Source organism: Agelaius phoeniceus, chromosome 2, assembly GCF_051311805.1.
Source record: "Agelaius phoeniceus isolate bAgePho1 chromosome 2, bAgePho1.hap1, whole genome shotgun sequence".
Lineage (NCBI taxonomy): Eukaryota > Metazoa > Chordata > Aves > Passeriformes > Icteridae > Agelaius > Agelaius phoeniceus.
The window spans coordinates 70,187,191-70,204,734 of record NC_135266.1 but is presented as its reverse complement, the minus strand read 5'-3'; the positions used below and the strand labels follow the sequence as shown (position 1 = coordinate 70,204,734).

The 17,544-nt window shown below is 44.7% G+C and overlaps 1 protein-coding gene across 4 annotated transcripts in view; it reads left to right on the top strand.

Moving 5' to 3' along the window:
* MTUS2 (microtubule associated scaffold protein 2) overlaps window positions 1–17,544 on the top strand; it is a 263,446-nt gene that overhangs the window by 240,791 nt on the left and 5,111 nt on the right. For all 4 annotated transcript variants that reach the window (XM_077173823.1, XM_054627789.2, XM_077173825.1 and 1 more), the window contains 6 exons: window positions 4,679–4,893; window positions 8,493–8,598; window positions 10,331–10,404; window positions 11,858–11,956; window positions 12,288–12,407; window positions 14,749–14,846. In XM_077173823.1, the coding sequence (XP_077029938.1) occupies window positions 4,679–4,893; window positions 8,493–8,598; window positions 10,331–10,404; window positions 11,858–11,956; window positions 12,288–12,407; window positions 14,749–14,846 (712 nt within the window). The remainder of the gene's footprint in view (window positions 1–4,678; window positions 4,894–8,492; window positions 8,599–10,330; window positions 10,405–11,857; window positions 11,957–12,287; window positions 12,408–14,748; window positions 14,847–17,544) is intronic.

The following is a 17,544-nucleotide window of genomic DNA, read 5'->3' as shown; positions in this document are numbered from 1 at the left end:
ATGTGAAATAATTCATCAGCAATAAAAAATCCTAGTATATATCCCTACATATGGAAGGTAAATAACTATGCTTTTTAGTATAAGTCAAAAATTGCTGCACAGTCTGTTTCCCTTTGGTATAAAATTACAAAACTTAATTTTGTGAAACAACCAATGTTTTAAAACTGTGGACAAGGTGAAATGGTAAATGCCATGTACATGAGAGCATTTCCCATCAGTGCAGCTCTTGGCAGTCTCTAAAGCAATCCAAACTGAGGCTATTACTGCAGACATGAGGGTGCTCCTGGACACAGGCATCCCACCTGTGCTATAGGAGGATTATTTTGGTCTCACTTTCAGATGGATCAGTGTGTTGTACAATATTGTACATTATTTATGCAAAAGAAGGATGAAACAGTCCTTTATTTGACAACAGCAATCTTGGGTGATTCTATGAATAAATTCAGGGAAAATCAGAGCATGTTATTTTGACTACAACCAAGCTGTAGTTCTGACTTTCTTCCATCACTTTAAAAAGTAGTTTTTCATTAATTTAAAAATAACCTGTCCAGTTAAACATCATGGGTGTTGGTCAGAAATTCCTGATTTCTCGTGTGTAAATTCACCATGTCAGACTCGCTGATGCAAATGCCTGAATGAATCAGTAAAACACGGCTGGACTAGCCAGGTTTGGTACAGGCAGAGAGTCCAACACTTAGTTGTTTAGCTGTAATTCAGAGTTATAATTTGGGTGCTGAATGTGCTTGGTTTTCATAGTGTGCAGTCTTTAACTTCAACAGAAACTGCAGGATTCTGCTATGCAAAGCAATGAAACTGCAACAGAGAACCCACTGTTTGGAAAAATAAGAATATATGTTTAAGGAAAATTCTTGTGGTAAATAAAACCATTGCTGAAGCAATAGCAGCAATGGACCATGTGTAAAAATAGCTCAGGGAAATCTGCATCCTCCTGGAGCCAGGCAAAATACTGAGGTCAGACAACACTGCCCACTTTTACCCCCAGCACTCCTGTGAAAGTATCACACCGCATCTGAAACCAGCGTGGGTGAAATAGGAAAGTGATTCTCCCTTCCCAGTCCTGGGGAGGAACCTTGGCCTCTATAAACACTGAGGGACTTGTTATTTAAAGCAATAAGGTTTGCTCATGTATTTTGCTAGAAATAGCAAGGCTAGGAAAACATGACAAGCAATCGTTCTACACTCAAGAGACCGATCTTTATAAATTATAAATATAAGCACTTTTCAGCTGCAACACTGAGTCTCTTTCAATAAAGAGGTTTTGAATACCAGCTGTTTCCCTTCAAACTAGTGGAAATTAAATGTCAAAATTACCTGCTTCTTCACTGTCAGACCAATGACATGAAGCGTGTTGAGAGGAGGTATGGAGATGCATAAAAAACCTAGGTGAAGGAAAGGCAATGAGATGTCAAGTTTACAGTTTGTATTATCTGTGTTCTCAAGCATTTCAAAGCCAAAGCCTTTGTGCCATCTCCTCCTGGATATCCTTCCCAGTCAGAGGACACTAAACCTGAGTGTGGTGGCTGTGATTTGTCTGTGATTTTGGGGCTGAGGCTCAGGAAGAGGAGCCCATTTCCCATGTCAGAAGGAAACAGTCCCTCTGTAAGGCCACAAGGCACCAGCCCCCAGTTCCCACAGAAGCTGCACTCCTGAGTGCAAAGTGCCAGGGCTGGGGAGGCTGTACTGTGGCTCTGACTGTGTGTGGTGTGGGAAGGAAGGTCAGTCCAATGGTGATATCTACCTTTCCCTCACCCTCCCAGCCCAGCCTGAAGTGGGTTTTGCTCATCTGTTGTGCACTCAGTGCTCAGGGAGTAGGGAAGCTGCAGTAGCTGGTCTCATTTACCCAGCACACTGCCATCCCAGGAAATGCCACCTTGTGTCAGAGTCATTTCCAGCCTGTGAGCAGCAATGCAGATACCTACAGAGAAGGAAAAAGAAAACCAGGGTGTAACTCTTCAAAACAGACCAGTAATAGCTGTGCTCTGCTTGTCTTTTTCCATGTCAGTGATACATTCATATAACTTTTCAGAGTAATTTTTTCTTTTTTCTACAAGAGTAGCTCACTTTAACAGTATCCCTGTCTTGATGCCTGAAAGATAAATTCAGAGTTTTCCAGCAGCATTAGCAGGTCATCTGTTCAGGCATCTGATATGGGGTCCCTGCTGGAGATGACCCAGCTGTTTCACCAGGACCACACAGCTGGCTCCAGCAGGACAGGCTCTCCCACACTGGTTCCTGCTGCAGCTGCAGACCCTTGGGCTCCATGGGTGCTGCCTTCTGCTGTGGCTGTCCCAGGAGAGCCGGGCACAAAGGTCCATCTCCCTGCTAAGAAGGGAGGGTCCATCCCTCCCTCAACACCTCAGTCCTCAGCCTCGTTTGTCTTAGTCTGACACTTATGGTAGGGATCACTCCTTCTCATTAGAGGTGTTTCATATTCTGTATAGGGCAAATTGCCTCATTTTCTGCCTCCAGTAGCATTGTTGGGTGTATGGGGAACACGCCATGCAAGCTCACTTTCCCTCTTTCCCTCTTCCCTCCATTTTGCACCTGCATCAGGGTCTGATTTGTGAATAGTCTTGTATTTCAGGTTACAGGATATGTTTCAGATGGACTTTCTTTTGGTTAGAGCACGTTTCATTTCCCAGCCCTCCCTGTGTGCTGGATAATCTCATTAGAGAGGCTGGAGAGAGATGGGGTTTATTACATCTCCTATTTAAAGCTTGAGTAAGTTTGAATTCTACTGAAGGCAGAGCTGCAAGCACAACTCCTCCTGCTCTGGGATCACTTTACATGCCAAAGATAATAAAAAAGCAAAAAGCAAGAGAGAGGGTTTAGAACCCTAATCCAGACTGCCAGGAGTCTGGATTCCAGCTAATGTACCATTCCTGTCTGGATATAAGGCAAGTGGGCAAGCTTTCTGTGTGCTGCCAATGAGGTGCTGAACTCACTGGTTCACTCTCTTTCAATCAGGAGCACACAACTTGACAGGGACAGAGTCCCCCCACAGTGCTCCAGAAAATTCCAAAATCAGAACAAGAGCCCAGCAATATTGTATTTGCAGGGCACCCCAACAAATGTAGGAATGATGCATCTGATTCCATGTTCTCAGAAGGCCAATTTATTACTTTATTATACTATATTATATTAAAGAATACTATACTATACTATATTAAAGAATACAGAAAGAATACTTACTGAATGCTAAAAAGATAATAATGAAAACTCCTGACTCTTTTCAGAGTCCTGACACAGCTTGGCCCCCATTGGCCAATGAGTCCAAACATCTCACACCAGAATCCAATGAAACAATCACCTATGGGTAAATAATCTCCAAACACATTCCAGATGAGCACAACACAGGAGAAGCAAATGAGATAAGAATTGTTTTCCTTTTCTCTGAGGCCTCTCTCGCTGCCTTTCAGCTTCCCAGGAGAAAAACCTTGGGCGAAGGGATTTTTTCAGAGAATGTGAATGGCACACAGCAGTGTTTCTCTGCCTGGACATACTGAGCAAATCTGGATATTGGTGTCCAGTAAGTGTGGAAGCAGAGCTCTAAATAGGGTGAAAAATAGCCATGTGGGGAAGGGAACGGTTAGCTTGGGTGTCCAAACTACCTTGGCATGGATGCACCTAACATAAGCTGTGGGGACAGCACTGGTAACTTGGACAAATTGTTGCTATCCTGGGAAAAATGAGCACAGTCTGACACTGTAGTAGAAAGAGGTAGGAAGATACAGATAGTGAACAATTATGTTGTCATAGGATAAATATGGGTTTGAAGCATTCAGCAGGGAGACAGCTGCTCACAGTCCTCTGACTTACAGTGCCATTCTTGTCTGTGCATGGCATGTGCATCTTGAAAGGCAAGGGAAGGATAAATATGTAATCAGTTTGTTCAAAAACCTGATCATCCTTCTAAATCAACTATGGGTCTAAATCAGAAAGAAGATCTAGCAGTGCCATTAGAAACCCATTTCTCCTTTAATATTCTGAATGTTATGGTCATGATAATCTTAATCACTCCTTACCTGTTAGATCTTTACAAGTGAGCAAGCTTGCCCTGTAAGTGTACTCTGGCTGATCTTGTCCATCTTGCATCAAGTCTTCAATATCTGGACTTTGCAACTGTTCTTTAGCAAAGCAAATGGCTGAGGACACAGTGTTTGTGACAGTGGTTTCCTGGGACCTGGGGGACAATAAAAGTGAAGAACCAAATGGGGAAATGGACTGATTTTCCTTGACTTGATAGAACTGTTGGAAAACACTGGTGTGAATTCTGAGACATAGTCACTGGGTTAGTTCACCAGAGTAAGAATTTCACACTTTCTGATACCAAGCCTTCAGTATCAGCCTTTCATTGTGCTCTCTGATGCCATGAAGCACACAAGATGGTGGTTTGAATACAGAAATATTTTAAGCAAGTGTGGATTAATGGATTTGAATGGTCCTTGCTGGAGCTGGAGACAGGTTTATGGGATGAGCAGCTTCAAACAGCTCAAAAATGGGATGTAAGAGATACAAATCTTTTTGGTCAAGCGGTTGGTCATATCACTTGTGTAACAGAGTGGAGAGAAGCACCGAGCACATTGCCCTACCAACAGGTCCAATGCCACTGCTTGCTCCTGGGCAGTGTGAGGACTGTGTGGTGTTGTCTCCACAGAGCTCAACACGGCGCGATGGAAGGAGCTGCAGAGCGAGAAGGAGGAGCTGGAGAGGCGCTTCCAGGAGGAGGGGCAGCAGCTCCGCAGGCAGCAGCAGCAGGAGATGCAGGCCTTGGAGCAGCGGCTGCAGCAGGAGTACCAAGCCAAGAAGGAGAGCCTGCAGGAGCAGCACAGGCTGCAGTTGGAACAAGCCAAATTGCAGCATCAGGATCAGGTCAGTCTCCACCTGTTGCCTTTGAAGAGTAGTCCATTCTAGTACTGATGGGGTTCAGGTAATGAAATACATTGAACACTCCAACATGAAAACACTGGTAATGAGTTATGGGTGGAAAAATGTCATCCTGAATATCTTTACTGCTCTTTCTCCCTATTAGTTCTACTGTTTTTTTCCATACACTAGTCTATTACATTGCCATGTCTTGTCTTCACATGCTTGCTGATCTTTTACAATAAAAATATTAAGATTAGTTCTGCTGCCCACACATACCTGCTCCTCAACCCACCTATTTTAGTCAATTTATGACTAAAACCAAGAGTTATAAGAATCTGTTCCACACAGGTAAGGCCAGCAGAGCCAGCCCATTGTTATTTGCCAGTTAAAGGGCAACACAGTGAAGTGATAGCAACCATGCAACACATGCGGCCTAAACATCAAGCACATGACGCACTCCAGATCCCCTGATTGCTGCCCCACCACTCAGCCTAATCTCTTGGACTGTACATCCCAAGTGTTTCTCCTTGCTTTGCTTTCTGTGTGTAGGCAGGAGTGTTCTCACAAGCAGCTGCTTTTGTCTGGTTTTGTCAGAACAACCACTGTAACTCAATGCAACTGGGCTGTTTTGTCCTGAACAAACTACCTATTTCTGTTCATCAACTGATTTCTATATTAGAAGGTGCTATCAAATAGGTCTTTATGTTCTAAATCAGATTTCTAAAAATATTTGTCTTAAATGGTTAGAACATAGGCTGAGCCATGTCTTTTGGTTCTCATTTCAGTTTATGCAAGTTGGTTTCCTTGCAATGCCCTTCAAAATTTCTGCTTTTCTTTCTGATATGAAGGAGGGGTCGTGTTTCCAGAAGCCTTGACAATTTTTTTCCTTTCACTGTGTCAGTGTGTCAGTCTGCCTGGTAGAAGATGTTGGCTCTAGCTGCAAAGGCTTACTTCTGCTGGATCACCTGACATCAGCATTTGTGAAGGAATTTGTTCATTTTTTGCTGAAATAGCTTATAGCTTAGCTCTGCTGCTCTTTGAAGTGTTTCTGTGAGCTCTCAGGACCACAAGAACAGATGTTGATTCTTCTCCTCTCAAGCTGATCAGTGCAAGAAAGCTGTTCAAAGTCATTGTAGGACTTGACTAGAAGTATGCTTATTTTTCTCATGTTTTCATCTGTTGTGACTCTATTCATCATCACAGAGGAGCAGTGGAAACACATCCCTCCCTCTGTGGGGCAAATAGTTCTTGGTTTGCTCCAGAGCTCTGTGTTCCCTGATTGCTGAAAATAACACAAACATTCCTCTCCATTGCTTTCAAAGTGTGGCTGTGACCCTAGTATCTCAGAGCTTTAGCCCACATTTTCAATTCACAGTTCAGTTAGCATGATGAGTTTTAGCAGGTTTTCCCTTTGAATTCCTACTCTGCTGCACACCCATCCTGTGCTGAGCACTCTTGGGTTAGTGGGGGCTGACAGACCACGCTGGAAAGCTGCTCACCAATTTTTCTTGGCCAAGGAAATGGAGCTCTTGCACTGCACATGAGAAAAGCCTTGTGCTTGAGCTGCCCATCTGCATGAGGGGGATTTGAATTTGCATTCTTGAAGGCAATAACAATAGCAAAATCCTTCTGACCATGGATCTGCGTGTATTTCTTTATCCATAAATCTAATTTGGAAGATACTTATCCCACATTCATGGTTTCCAGTCACAGCTTAACCTTCCATGCTGGGTTGCTTCAGTCACCACTTAGTTCACTATGAGATAGCTGTTATTTGTTTGAGACACAGTTCCTGTGTCAGGTTTTGGAGGTTCAGCTGTCTCTGAGGAGGTAGCAGAGCATGAGAGCCAAGCTCCTCACAAGCTGATCTTGGGTGCCGGTGCATTCTCACATCTCCTTGCAGCTAAAGGCAGAATTGCAAAGTAAAGGCTGTGATCTGTCTTGCCAGTGTTTCTCACTTGAAGTGCTCAGCTCAAGCTGTTTTGCCCAGCAGCTTGCTGAACTTCTCCCACTAGAGCTCCTCTTGATTTTACTTTATTAAGCCTTAAAAATCCCACCTGAGGTACTTTCCACAGCCAGAAATAAACATGACTTGTGTTAAGTGAGGTGATCAAGCTTACAGAGTAAGTTATTAGCATCCAAGAGAGCTGCTTCCCAGTGCCAAGTTGACTATCTGCCATGGAAAACTGCAGACTGGACGTCACTCTGGAAGATTAAAGAGAGCCATTTGCAATGTGGATAGGAAACACACAGAAGGCAGAAAAATCCCTACAGATAATTTGGGACGTATTTAATTGGCTTTATAGATAAATAACTTGTCAAGGATGGTGGCAGCAAGAGGAGACCCCTTCACCTTCTGTGGGCATTGAGGATAATCATTCCTAGGAGATGCTGTTCAGCTGAGAAGCAATTAGAGTGCAAATAAAGGCTTCAGCAAGGGTGAGGTAAAGAACATGGCAATGCTCATGAGGCTGCAGCTTACAGACATCATATACAAGGATGCTGTGCTCTGGGAAAAGCCAGGTGACAGTCCTTACCCCATCAGTAGCCCTTTGAGTCATCTGCCCCCCTCCTTTCTCAGCTCTGTCATGCAATACAGCATCAGCCTGAGTCCCCATTATTTTGAAAACAGTTTTTCACCACTGAGTTATCTCCCACATTATTATGAAAATTAGTTTGGATCGTTTTAAATTCCATGTTAAATGCCCAACTTTCATTCTAAGAGCATGTTTTGTCCAATATGGTTGGAAATTTGGCTTCTGGTGGGTTACCTAATATATATATTTGACAACTAAAAGCAGTGAAATAACATTTATTCCAGTCAAGGCAAACTCAGATGAAGTAAACTTCTACCATTATTTACATAACTGTGAGCAAATAAAGCTGTTTAGAGTCAAGTCACTTAGCCATGAACAGAACAGATGTTTCACTGTAAATGTAAAATAGTTTGATCCTCTGCCTTGCCAGATATCACAGATAATATTGTGTTAAATGTAGGGAATACAATCACTGTGGTTACAAACCCCAGAAAATCGAATTGATGCATTGCATTCAGAAAGTGCTCTGGACCACTGACTCAGTCTTCATCAGGATTTCTTATTGTAGCTCCTTGAATGATTCATATCAAAAGACCATCATTAGGGATCTCACTTTGCCCTTAGCCAAGTCTAGTAACAAACAATGTATTGAAGGAGTCCCAAACCCAAAGGGTGCTCTGGAACACAGCCCTCTTCCAGCTGCACTCCTCACTCCAATTATGGCCATGGGCTGTGTGGTCATTGTTATAATTTAGATTAATGGAATGTCAAGACTTCTGAACATTTAATAAACAGCATCTCCACCTAAGGGCTTTTTGACCTTTTGCTTTCTTATGTACCTCTTCATCACCATTAAGTTGAAAGAACACAAATGCCATCAGCAGTGACTACATGCTACCACTCAAGGTATCGACATGGTAAAACTGGCTCAGGTGTTGCAAGTGTCACATTCAGTAGATCCCTTTGCTGTCTCCAGCTCACTGGAGCTCTCCAGCAGAGGCTTGTCAGCATGCCACAGCCTGTCTAACCATGTGTCCATGTCTGTGCTCACTGTTGCTGGAACAGGTGGAAGATCTCACAGCTGTACATGAAGCTGCAATGTCACAGCTGGAGAATAACCACATAGTGGCCATTACAGTACTGCAGGATGAGAATGACTGCAAGATTCAAGGTAAGCCAAAGACAACCCAACAGCTACACAGCTGTTCCAGAGCAGGAATTAATGCTGTAGTGACACTGTGCTTCTTCCTCCAGAGCAGATTACACAGAAAATTTGTGTTGGTCTAGTGCTTCCACGTGGGGTGGACCACCAGTTTCATGCTAGGGCAGAGGGAGAGATGTCTGTAGTCTACAGCATCTAACTTTGACCTGAAATTATCTGAGGGGGGTCTCTGGGTCAAAGATAAGGCTTTCTCTATGTGTTGCTGAGAATAGAATCCAAACTCCACATCACTTCTCACACAATGCTTTTTCAAGAGCCTAATCCTCAGATGCTCAGGAGGATAGAGCTCTTGGGATATCTCTGAATTTAGAGATATATACCCACAGGTGCTTCTAAAAACAAGACTCATTATTTCCAGTAGCAAACTTCTGGCCATGCTGAGCAGACTAAAGGCTTTTGAAGTGCAAATCTGCACCTCAGCTCTGTTACCTTTATTTTGTGGTAGAGTTTGGCCACAGGATTGTTGCTGCAGACAGAGCTCTTCCCTCCCTACCAGTTCAGTGTCTAAACATTTGCCTTTGTGCATGCTTTGGCTGACATTTAACAGTAACCTATACAATCTCCCTATTTTTCCCTATATTTTACATATCTCTAGTAGGTTTTAGCACGTTTCCCAGACCAAGCCATATTACTTAGCCCTGCATTGTGTCAATTGGAGACACAGTCCAGAGCATAACATGAACTGAGAACAGTCTATTCTCCACTCTCATGGGCAGAGAAGGTATCTAGCATGTAAATTAATATACACAATTTTGAAAATAAATAAGCAAAAAGCTGATTATTACTTGAGGATAATCTTATCTCTCCAGTTTTTAGTATTTTCTGATGATAAAATTCAAAGTTGTGGTTCATCAAGGGTCTGGTGGCTGAAGTTTGTGCTCCCTGCTCCTGGTGCAGGTGTGAAATGCCCTCCTGTGCCTGGAAAAGGCACTACAGCCACTGGAGCGATGTGTCACACATTGCTGCTGTGACTGTGGCTGCTGAGCAGAAGCCATGGCCTTGGCAGGGAAAACACAAAAAATAGTGTCCATATACTAAAAAGACTGCTGCTACTACTGCACTGAATCATGATTTTATGCCATTGCTTTAGAGATTAAACTTTATTTCACTCTGTTTATTACACTTTTGGTAATTAGTATGCCCAGGGTGAGTTATTCTAGCAGAAAAACCTTTAATCAAGTTTCTTGTCTTCTCTGTCTCACTACTGGAATAAACCTCTTAGCTCATCTACCACAGCTTGGGGAGAAGCACTGCCATTTGTATTTTTGCACCTCAGGTGGTGGCCCTCCTCTCTATCCCCCCAAAGAAATTCCAACCCAAGCTTTTAAAAGTATCCAATTTTAAATCCTTTGATCTAGGGATTCTCACTCTGAACTGGTAAATGGCCCACTGTCAGACTAACCCTTTTCAGATCAGAGCTCCTGGGAGCTGAGAATTCTGAGCAGTTCTGAAAAATCAGAATCTGGCCACATAGAAACAGAGGTATCTGCAAACAGTGAAAGATCAGGAAACTCTGATTTTCAGAACAATTTACCTAAAGTCACAGAACATATTGTTACCAGTTTCCTATTCCATGTCATAAAACTGCATCCCAAATTGCACTTGACTCGCAACATGTGTGCTCTCAGACCCTGGTTTGCTGGACTTCACTCAGTAATTCATGTCTGTGTAACCTCTCCAGAACTGCATACTGCTCACAAACTGGAAAAGGCACAACTGGAGGAGACTTTTGAGAAGCTGCGTCTGTCACTCCAGGTTAGCAGTTTCTTTGTTTCCCACCCTGTGCTGCTGCAGGGGAGCAGCCCTGGACACGCTGCCAGCACACCAGGCTCTTACCAGCTCTGGTACCTCCTGTGCTCTGCCTGTCCAAACTGGGATAGAGCAGCAAACCCTCAGCATTTTATCTCCCCCTGGGCTGGTTCACAATGGAGAGAAAACTTAAAGGGACTTAAAGGCATCTGGATAAAGAAAGAAATGTATTTTTGACCCTGCTGTCTGCTGGCAAATTTGAGCTCTTCCCTGCTTGATGGGGAGGACTCTGGCACCTGCAGTGGCTGTGAGCATCACCCTGTCTGCATGGTACCCCCCAGCTGGCACCCCCAGCGCTCAGAAACGGTGACATCTCCCAGCCTGGCCCTGTGCCTGGGTGTGTGCTTTAACCTCCTCCCTGCTGCCTGAATGTGGGAAAGCCGGTCCCACGCTGCAGACACACCTCCAGCCCCACCGGAGGGCAGTGCAGTCCCTGGCGTGGGCTGCCCAGGGCTGGCCCTGCTGTGCAGCCAGGCTGTGGATGGCCAGGTCAGCCCTGCACATCGCAGTTCCCGCATCCCAGTGTTTAACACCAAGGTCAGAGTCGTCTAATCCCTCTAAAAACTCCGTGCTGTTCTCACTCCCTAGATGAAGAAATCACAAGGAGTGGAGGGCAGAACTGCGTCCCTGTGACACAAGCAAAGGTTGGAAATGTGTGAACAAGTAAAGATCCAGAGCAATTAATGCAAGCCCTGTTTGATTTCCCAGGCAGAGATGAACTGCAATTTTTAAACGCCCTGAACCAGCTCATATTGTTGCAGTGCTGCGACAGCTCGAGGCATGTCAGCAGTTTTGCAATAAGGGCTGATGTAATGTTCCAGACTAGAAATCACAACTGTGAAAGATAAAAATACCATCTTCACAGCAACTGCAGATTTTACAGGTGTTGTATAGGCAGAAATGCCTTTGATGGTAACAGAAATATGATTGCTTAAAATAACATGTTGTTCCCATGTATAGCTCTGAGATGAAATGATGATCATTTAAATTCCACACCACTAACTCATCATTGCTTGTCACCATGTTAGAAGCTTAGAAAGGGGAAGAAAACAGGTATCTCCTGCCTCATTTGTACTCTAAGGAGCACACAAATGCATGGGATATAAATGCCAGCTCTTCCAAGGAAGGACATGTCTGCTCTCATCCAGCACAAGGTGATGGGGTGATTTAGCATCAGCCACAGGTGTTACAGGGATTTTGTGATTCCCTGAAGCTTATCAAATACCACTTCGATGTTCAAGTGGCCTGACACAAAAAAATACCACCTTACAGGGATGTCTGAGCCTTATTTAGCTTCCCTGATAAACCACTGCCTGGTTTGGCAGTGCAGACTGAGCAGTATGAGTGTGAGTGGGCTGCTAACACAGCTGATGTGTTAATTGGTGTGTTTCCCCCCCAGGACCAGATAGACACCCTCACCTTCCAGAATCAATCTCTAAAGGCCAAAGCAGACCGGTTTGAAGAGGCTCTGAAGAAAAACACTGAGGAACAGCTGAAGGTAGATGACAACTCTAACTATACAGGCATCAAGATACATGTTTCTAAGTATTACACATCACCTGATTCAATGAAGAGCAATTGGATCCTCTTTCCAGGGGCAGGGGGCAGGTCCCAGCTGAGATGCCAAATATTGAGCTCTGAGGAAGAGTCACAAATCTTAGCCAGAGGGGAAACAATATCAGGGGTCAAATGGGCAGCAGGTGACCAGGTCCAGGTAGTTTTCACACCACTGATTCTCCTAAACAACAGGGTTACATGGAAGAATCTCTGCCTTATGACTGAAGATGTATGTATGGCTGACATATCCAAATCCCTCATATATTTCCTAGATTGTGCGAGCTCCGTATCTACACTTAGAAAAAGACTTGAAGAGCTTAAAACATGTTCTGGAAATGAAGAACCTCCAGATTCACCAGCAGGAGAAGATGATTATGGAGCTAGAAAAACAGGTGAGTTGTCATTTTTCCTACAGGTGAGACATCACAGAGGTAATAAAGGAGAAGTTTGGTTACAGCAGATGAACTTAAGTGAGGTGAGTACCCACATGGGGTTGGGGCAAGACACAGTGAAAGAGGTTTACATTCATCAGTTGGGATTGCTTCTTCACACAGTAACTGCTCAGCATGTTAGGTTACACAGTGGGGTGAGTGGTGGAGAAGAATGGGGGAAAGGGAAATTCGTGGTAGTCCAGGGTACACCAGCCTGCACCATATGCCCCTACAGGAATCAGGTGGCTTTTTAGGGCTGGAGAGGGCACATGGGGGAAGGTTGAGCCATGGTGTGTCTTGCTGCTGCTCCTGCAGGCATTTAGGGAGCCATATGTGGATTAGCAATACTCAGCAAGCAGTTCCTAGCAAGGCTTACTCTAGAAGAGGTCTCTCCAGCCCTCCAGTAATGCTTTTCTGCAGGCTATGCTGTTTTCTCCTCCTTTGCTTGTGGGATTCCCTAATGAAGAACTCCCCAGTTCACCATCAATTACATTTTTTGTGGGAAAGGAGATTCATTTTGTACAGCACAACCTGCAGTGACAGTAAAATACACTGTGGTGACAGGATGAGGCAATACCTCAGCTGGGAGCTGTGGCAGCTGGTTCAGCACAGCATTCAGCAAGATTTGTTTCCATTTACAGGGAAATTTGAGAACTCTGGTGATTATTTTGCTGAACAGATGCTTTAGTAAGTGGATGCAGAGAAAAGTGCCTCTTTGCAACTGAGGCTTATTATCTCTGCTCCTTCCAACGTGGAGCTCTTGGAGCTAAGCCAGGATTTGGAAACACTGGGGGGAAAAAAATCCCAAACAACAGCCTATATAATTCCTGGTCCTTTAGCTGCTTTTGCTCATTAACTGCATGTGAGTGCACAGCCCTGTTCCTGCCCTTTATCACAGTAAAACACCGAGCCTGCTGTGGCTCAAAGGCACAACTGCTTTCCATTTCAAGATACACCTTTGGAAGTGCCAGAGCACCTACAGGACTTCTCCAAATGCTCTGGAGCCTCACAAGGGAGCAAGAGGGCATTTCAAACACAGGGTCAGCCTTGGCTCCTTGGCAGCTGAAAGGGAGGCTGGAAATACAGGTAGCATAGCTACTACTTGTGAAAACTATTGAAGAAGCAGAGAGGGAGCCCATGATGGTGATTCCTCTCTCAGAGCATTTCATAACAGGGACAGAATCCATGTGCTGCTCTAACAAAATAAACTGGGACAGACCAGAATATCTGAGAATCAGGACTATCCTTTAAAATTACCTGCACAGACCTAAAACTGATGTCTCCACCATTAAGTGTGAGTTATTGCTATCCCCAATGCACAATATTTTGGATCTTTATAAAAGGTTGGGAAATTCAATAACCAAGCTCACACAGAGATAAGGTTTCCCTGTGCTATCTTGTTTTCTTTCAAAATTGTTGAATTCAGCAAAATTTTCAGCTGGAAAACCAAGGACTGAGGTGATGAAGTATGTCAAATTTCAAAGTCTGGGGAGACAGGGTACCTGAGGCTGTGGAACATGCCTGTAAACATCTTACTAATACATTGCTACTTATGTCCTCAAACTCTGCCTTTGAACTGTGCTGAATAAAAGCTACCTGTTCTTGGGATAGGATTAATTTCAAGTAATTACATCTTAAAGTTAAATGTCTGGTTTTAGCCTGTCATTTAAGCTGACATTGTCAGCAGCAGTGAGGAGTCTTCAGAGGCCAGCCCACCTCATGAGAATGCAGCAGCACTCTAAGGCTGCTGCTGGGCATCCTCTGCCCTAGTGGGTGACTCTTTCCTCTCCATAACTGAGGAATCACAATCCTGGAGGCTGGATGTCAGACTGTAATGGCTGGAAGCTGTACATCATCCCATCTTGCACTCCTCCTTCATCACTAGGCTGACCACTCATACCGCAGTGCTGGGCAACTTTCCGTGCCGGGTGCTCCTCAAGTGCCACCAGCACTTTCTCCAACAACTGGGAGCGCTGGCTCATTGGGGGACAAAAGTTGTGGAGCACCACTGAGGAAAACATCCATTTGCACTGAACAAAACTAAGACCCTCCTCCTCCTCCTCAGTTATAAGTAAGGGCTGGTTCAGCTCTGCCCCTGCTCAATGCCCTGCTGATGGCCCCAGGTACTTCACCAGTATGATTGGTGATGTGAGTCAGATCTCTAAGTCTCAACTGCAGTCCAGAAAACCACCTCCACCTATCCTCAAAATTTAGAAGTTGCTCCACAGATTAATATAGAACAAATTATCTTGGATCAGGTGTTGAGTGTTCTTCAGACTTAACAAACCTCCTTTTGCTGCAGGTTGAAAAAAATTTAAAACTGGAAGAAAAAATCACCATGCTGCAACAGCAGAATGAAGAACTCAGAGCCAGGATTGAGCAAAATACTGTTATAACAAGGTTTGTGCTGGTATTTGCAATCTGTCTGAGCTTGAAAGGAGGCCCCGGGTCTTAATTGTCCAAGGCTGACACTTATTTCAGAAGGGGAAAAACTTATTTCCCCCTGAAAATGTATTTGTGTTCTGCTCTGCTTATTAAAAATATATTTTTATATTGGGGTTTACTTCCTTTAACGTAAGGAAGGCCATGTATCTGTCTGTGTATTTCCATGATTTTGACATGCTGCTGAGAACAAGCTTGCCAGTGGTTCTGATCTCAGTATCAGTGCCCTGAGACCTGTTAGTCAGTGGGTAATGAGAATGCAAAATGGAAAAATCCTGAGAAATACATCCTAAGGATGTCATTGTCACCCAGGCAGGATTAACTTTTGGCAGGTTTTTTCATCAGCACTGCCTTTTTGCAGCCTTGTCACAATGGGACAAGGGTGACAAGGCTCCTTGTTAGGTGACATTTGAAGAGCTGCGTAGAATAGTCCCTGTCCCAGAGAGTTTATATCATGGTGTAAGGCTGGAGCCAGGGAGAAGGGGTGCCAGAGGGAGAAACTAGAGCTGGTCTGGTCCCAGCACTGCAGCTACCTAGCTGTCATGGCATCCAGAAATGATGCCACTGGCCAAAATTTAAACTTTAGTCAATTTTTTTAAACTGTCAGTGTCTCATCTCTGATTTTAGTTTTTGTCTTTCTCATGCCTCATTTTTTAGTGACTCAGCTTTTTGAAATTGTCTCCAGCATGCAGATATTCTATCATTCAGATTGGGGTGAGAATTATGTTTTCTCCCACCTGATTGTAAATACCTGTAGTCCACATCTCACTGTCTGAGGTGGGTGTCTACAGCATTTCTGTGCCGGGGGAGGAAAACTGGGTATTTTTAAGGTCTGGTTCACCAGACCAGTTTGAGATGCCTGCTTTTGGGCTGGATGAATTGTGGCCTGGAAGTGGCAGTGTCTCTCCACGCCTGACAGCAGCCAGGGTGTCTGGTTCAGCACTTGGCATCTCTGCATTGCAGCTCCCTGTCTCTGGCTGGGTGAACAGCACCCTCCCTCCACTCCCTGCTGCCATCCAGCTGCAGCACTTTGCTTGTTGCCTGCAACTGCATAGGTACTGCTTTCAAAAACACCTTTCAGGAGAAATTCTGAATTCGAAGTCAGCCTGGGAACTCAACTTCAAGGAGAATAATTTTCAACAAGTAACTCTTTGGGGACAGCTGTGGGGCAGCAACAGGGACAGCCAGGGCTTTAAAGTTGGAGTTATTAAAGCATGCATTTTCCCAGCTGCAGTAAGCACCCTGACTGCTGATTTCTGTTGTACTGGCACTGCCTGGGAAGCACAGCATGAATGAGCTCAGGGAGCTGCCCTGGATTAGAGCTATTGCTGTGGTCTGGGTGCCCAAGCAGCTGTGGCAGCCCAGCAGCAGTGAGAGGAGGGAGAGGAAACAGCAAAGCCAGCCTCTGCAGCACCGTCAGGAGGGGGTCCCAGAGGCACTGGGGTGTGAGGGGTGCACCACAGAGATATTTCCAATTAAGGACAAGGGCAGGTACAAAGGGAAGGACAAGTGCCTTTCAGGTAGATCATGACCCAGTTTTGGATCCGAGAGCTCCACAGAGCCCCTGCTGGGACCTCCCCAAAAACTTTAATAAATTATCTGATCTCTCAGCACTTCAGATCCTCCCTCCAAATCAACCAGCATTTTTTAGGTCCTTTGGACTGGGGTTGTCTGAAGAATGATAGTTTCCAACACCCAAGAGATCAAGGTGACTCTGCTAGCCACTGCTCACTTCACAGTTCAGAACTTTTGGGGACTGGGAGAAGAAAGAGATGTATTCTTGATTACCTGAGCTACATTTCTGTAGGAATTGAGGCTAAAAAAGGAAAAATTCTTTTAAAATGTCTTTTAAACAAAATCAGAAATGCCAACCCCACCCTCTCATAGACTTCTGGTAAGTGGACCAGCAGTCCCTGACATCTGCTACAGCCTTCAGGCTACACCCAGAAAAGCAGTTGTACAGAATTTTTTGTATGCATCCAAAATCCACACCCAGCTGCTGCTGAACACTGAAAACACCTAGGGGAAGGTTGGGTTCCTCCCTGTTCATTCCTATAAAACCCTAAATTGCCAGTAAATCAGGTTAGGTGCCTGCCCAGAACTGCTGCAGGTTGATCCCATGAGGAGCTGGCTCCTGCCCAAGCATAGTGGGGCTGCAGAAGCCTGGTGCTCCTGCATGCATCCTTTGGGACACAGGTGTTGTCAGCACATGCCCAAAACGCGTCTCGATCAGGTCCCACAGTCTACTTGCCCTACCCCATTTGTTTCAAAACCAGTCACCTGGCTGATGAGTGCAGACTCACTAAGGCTGTGGTGCCCGTAGGAGATTTCCATGCCCCAGCTCCAGGAAAGCCATGAAGTTACTGGGCATTCTGGGGAGATCACCTCCCTGGTCATTACTGGTGAAGCTTTTCTAGTGTTGCAGTCAGGAATAGAGGCTATTTTGGGATCAAGGAGGACAGAGCAGGAGAAGAACCCATTACCTCATGACCTTTTACAGAGTAGAGGGAAGTTTTGAAGCTGAGCTGTGTCCTGCATCAGGACATCAGCTGGAATTCAGAGCATGGAAAGGCCAGACTGCTTTTCCTTTGCATAACATAGCAGCGAGTTGAAAAAATCATAGATGCAACTGCTGCCAACCCTCTTTGTACTTTGA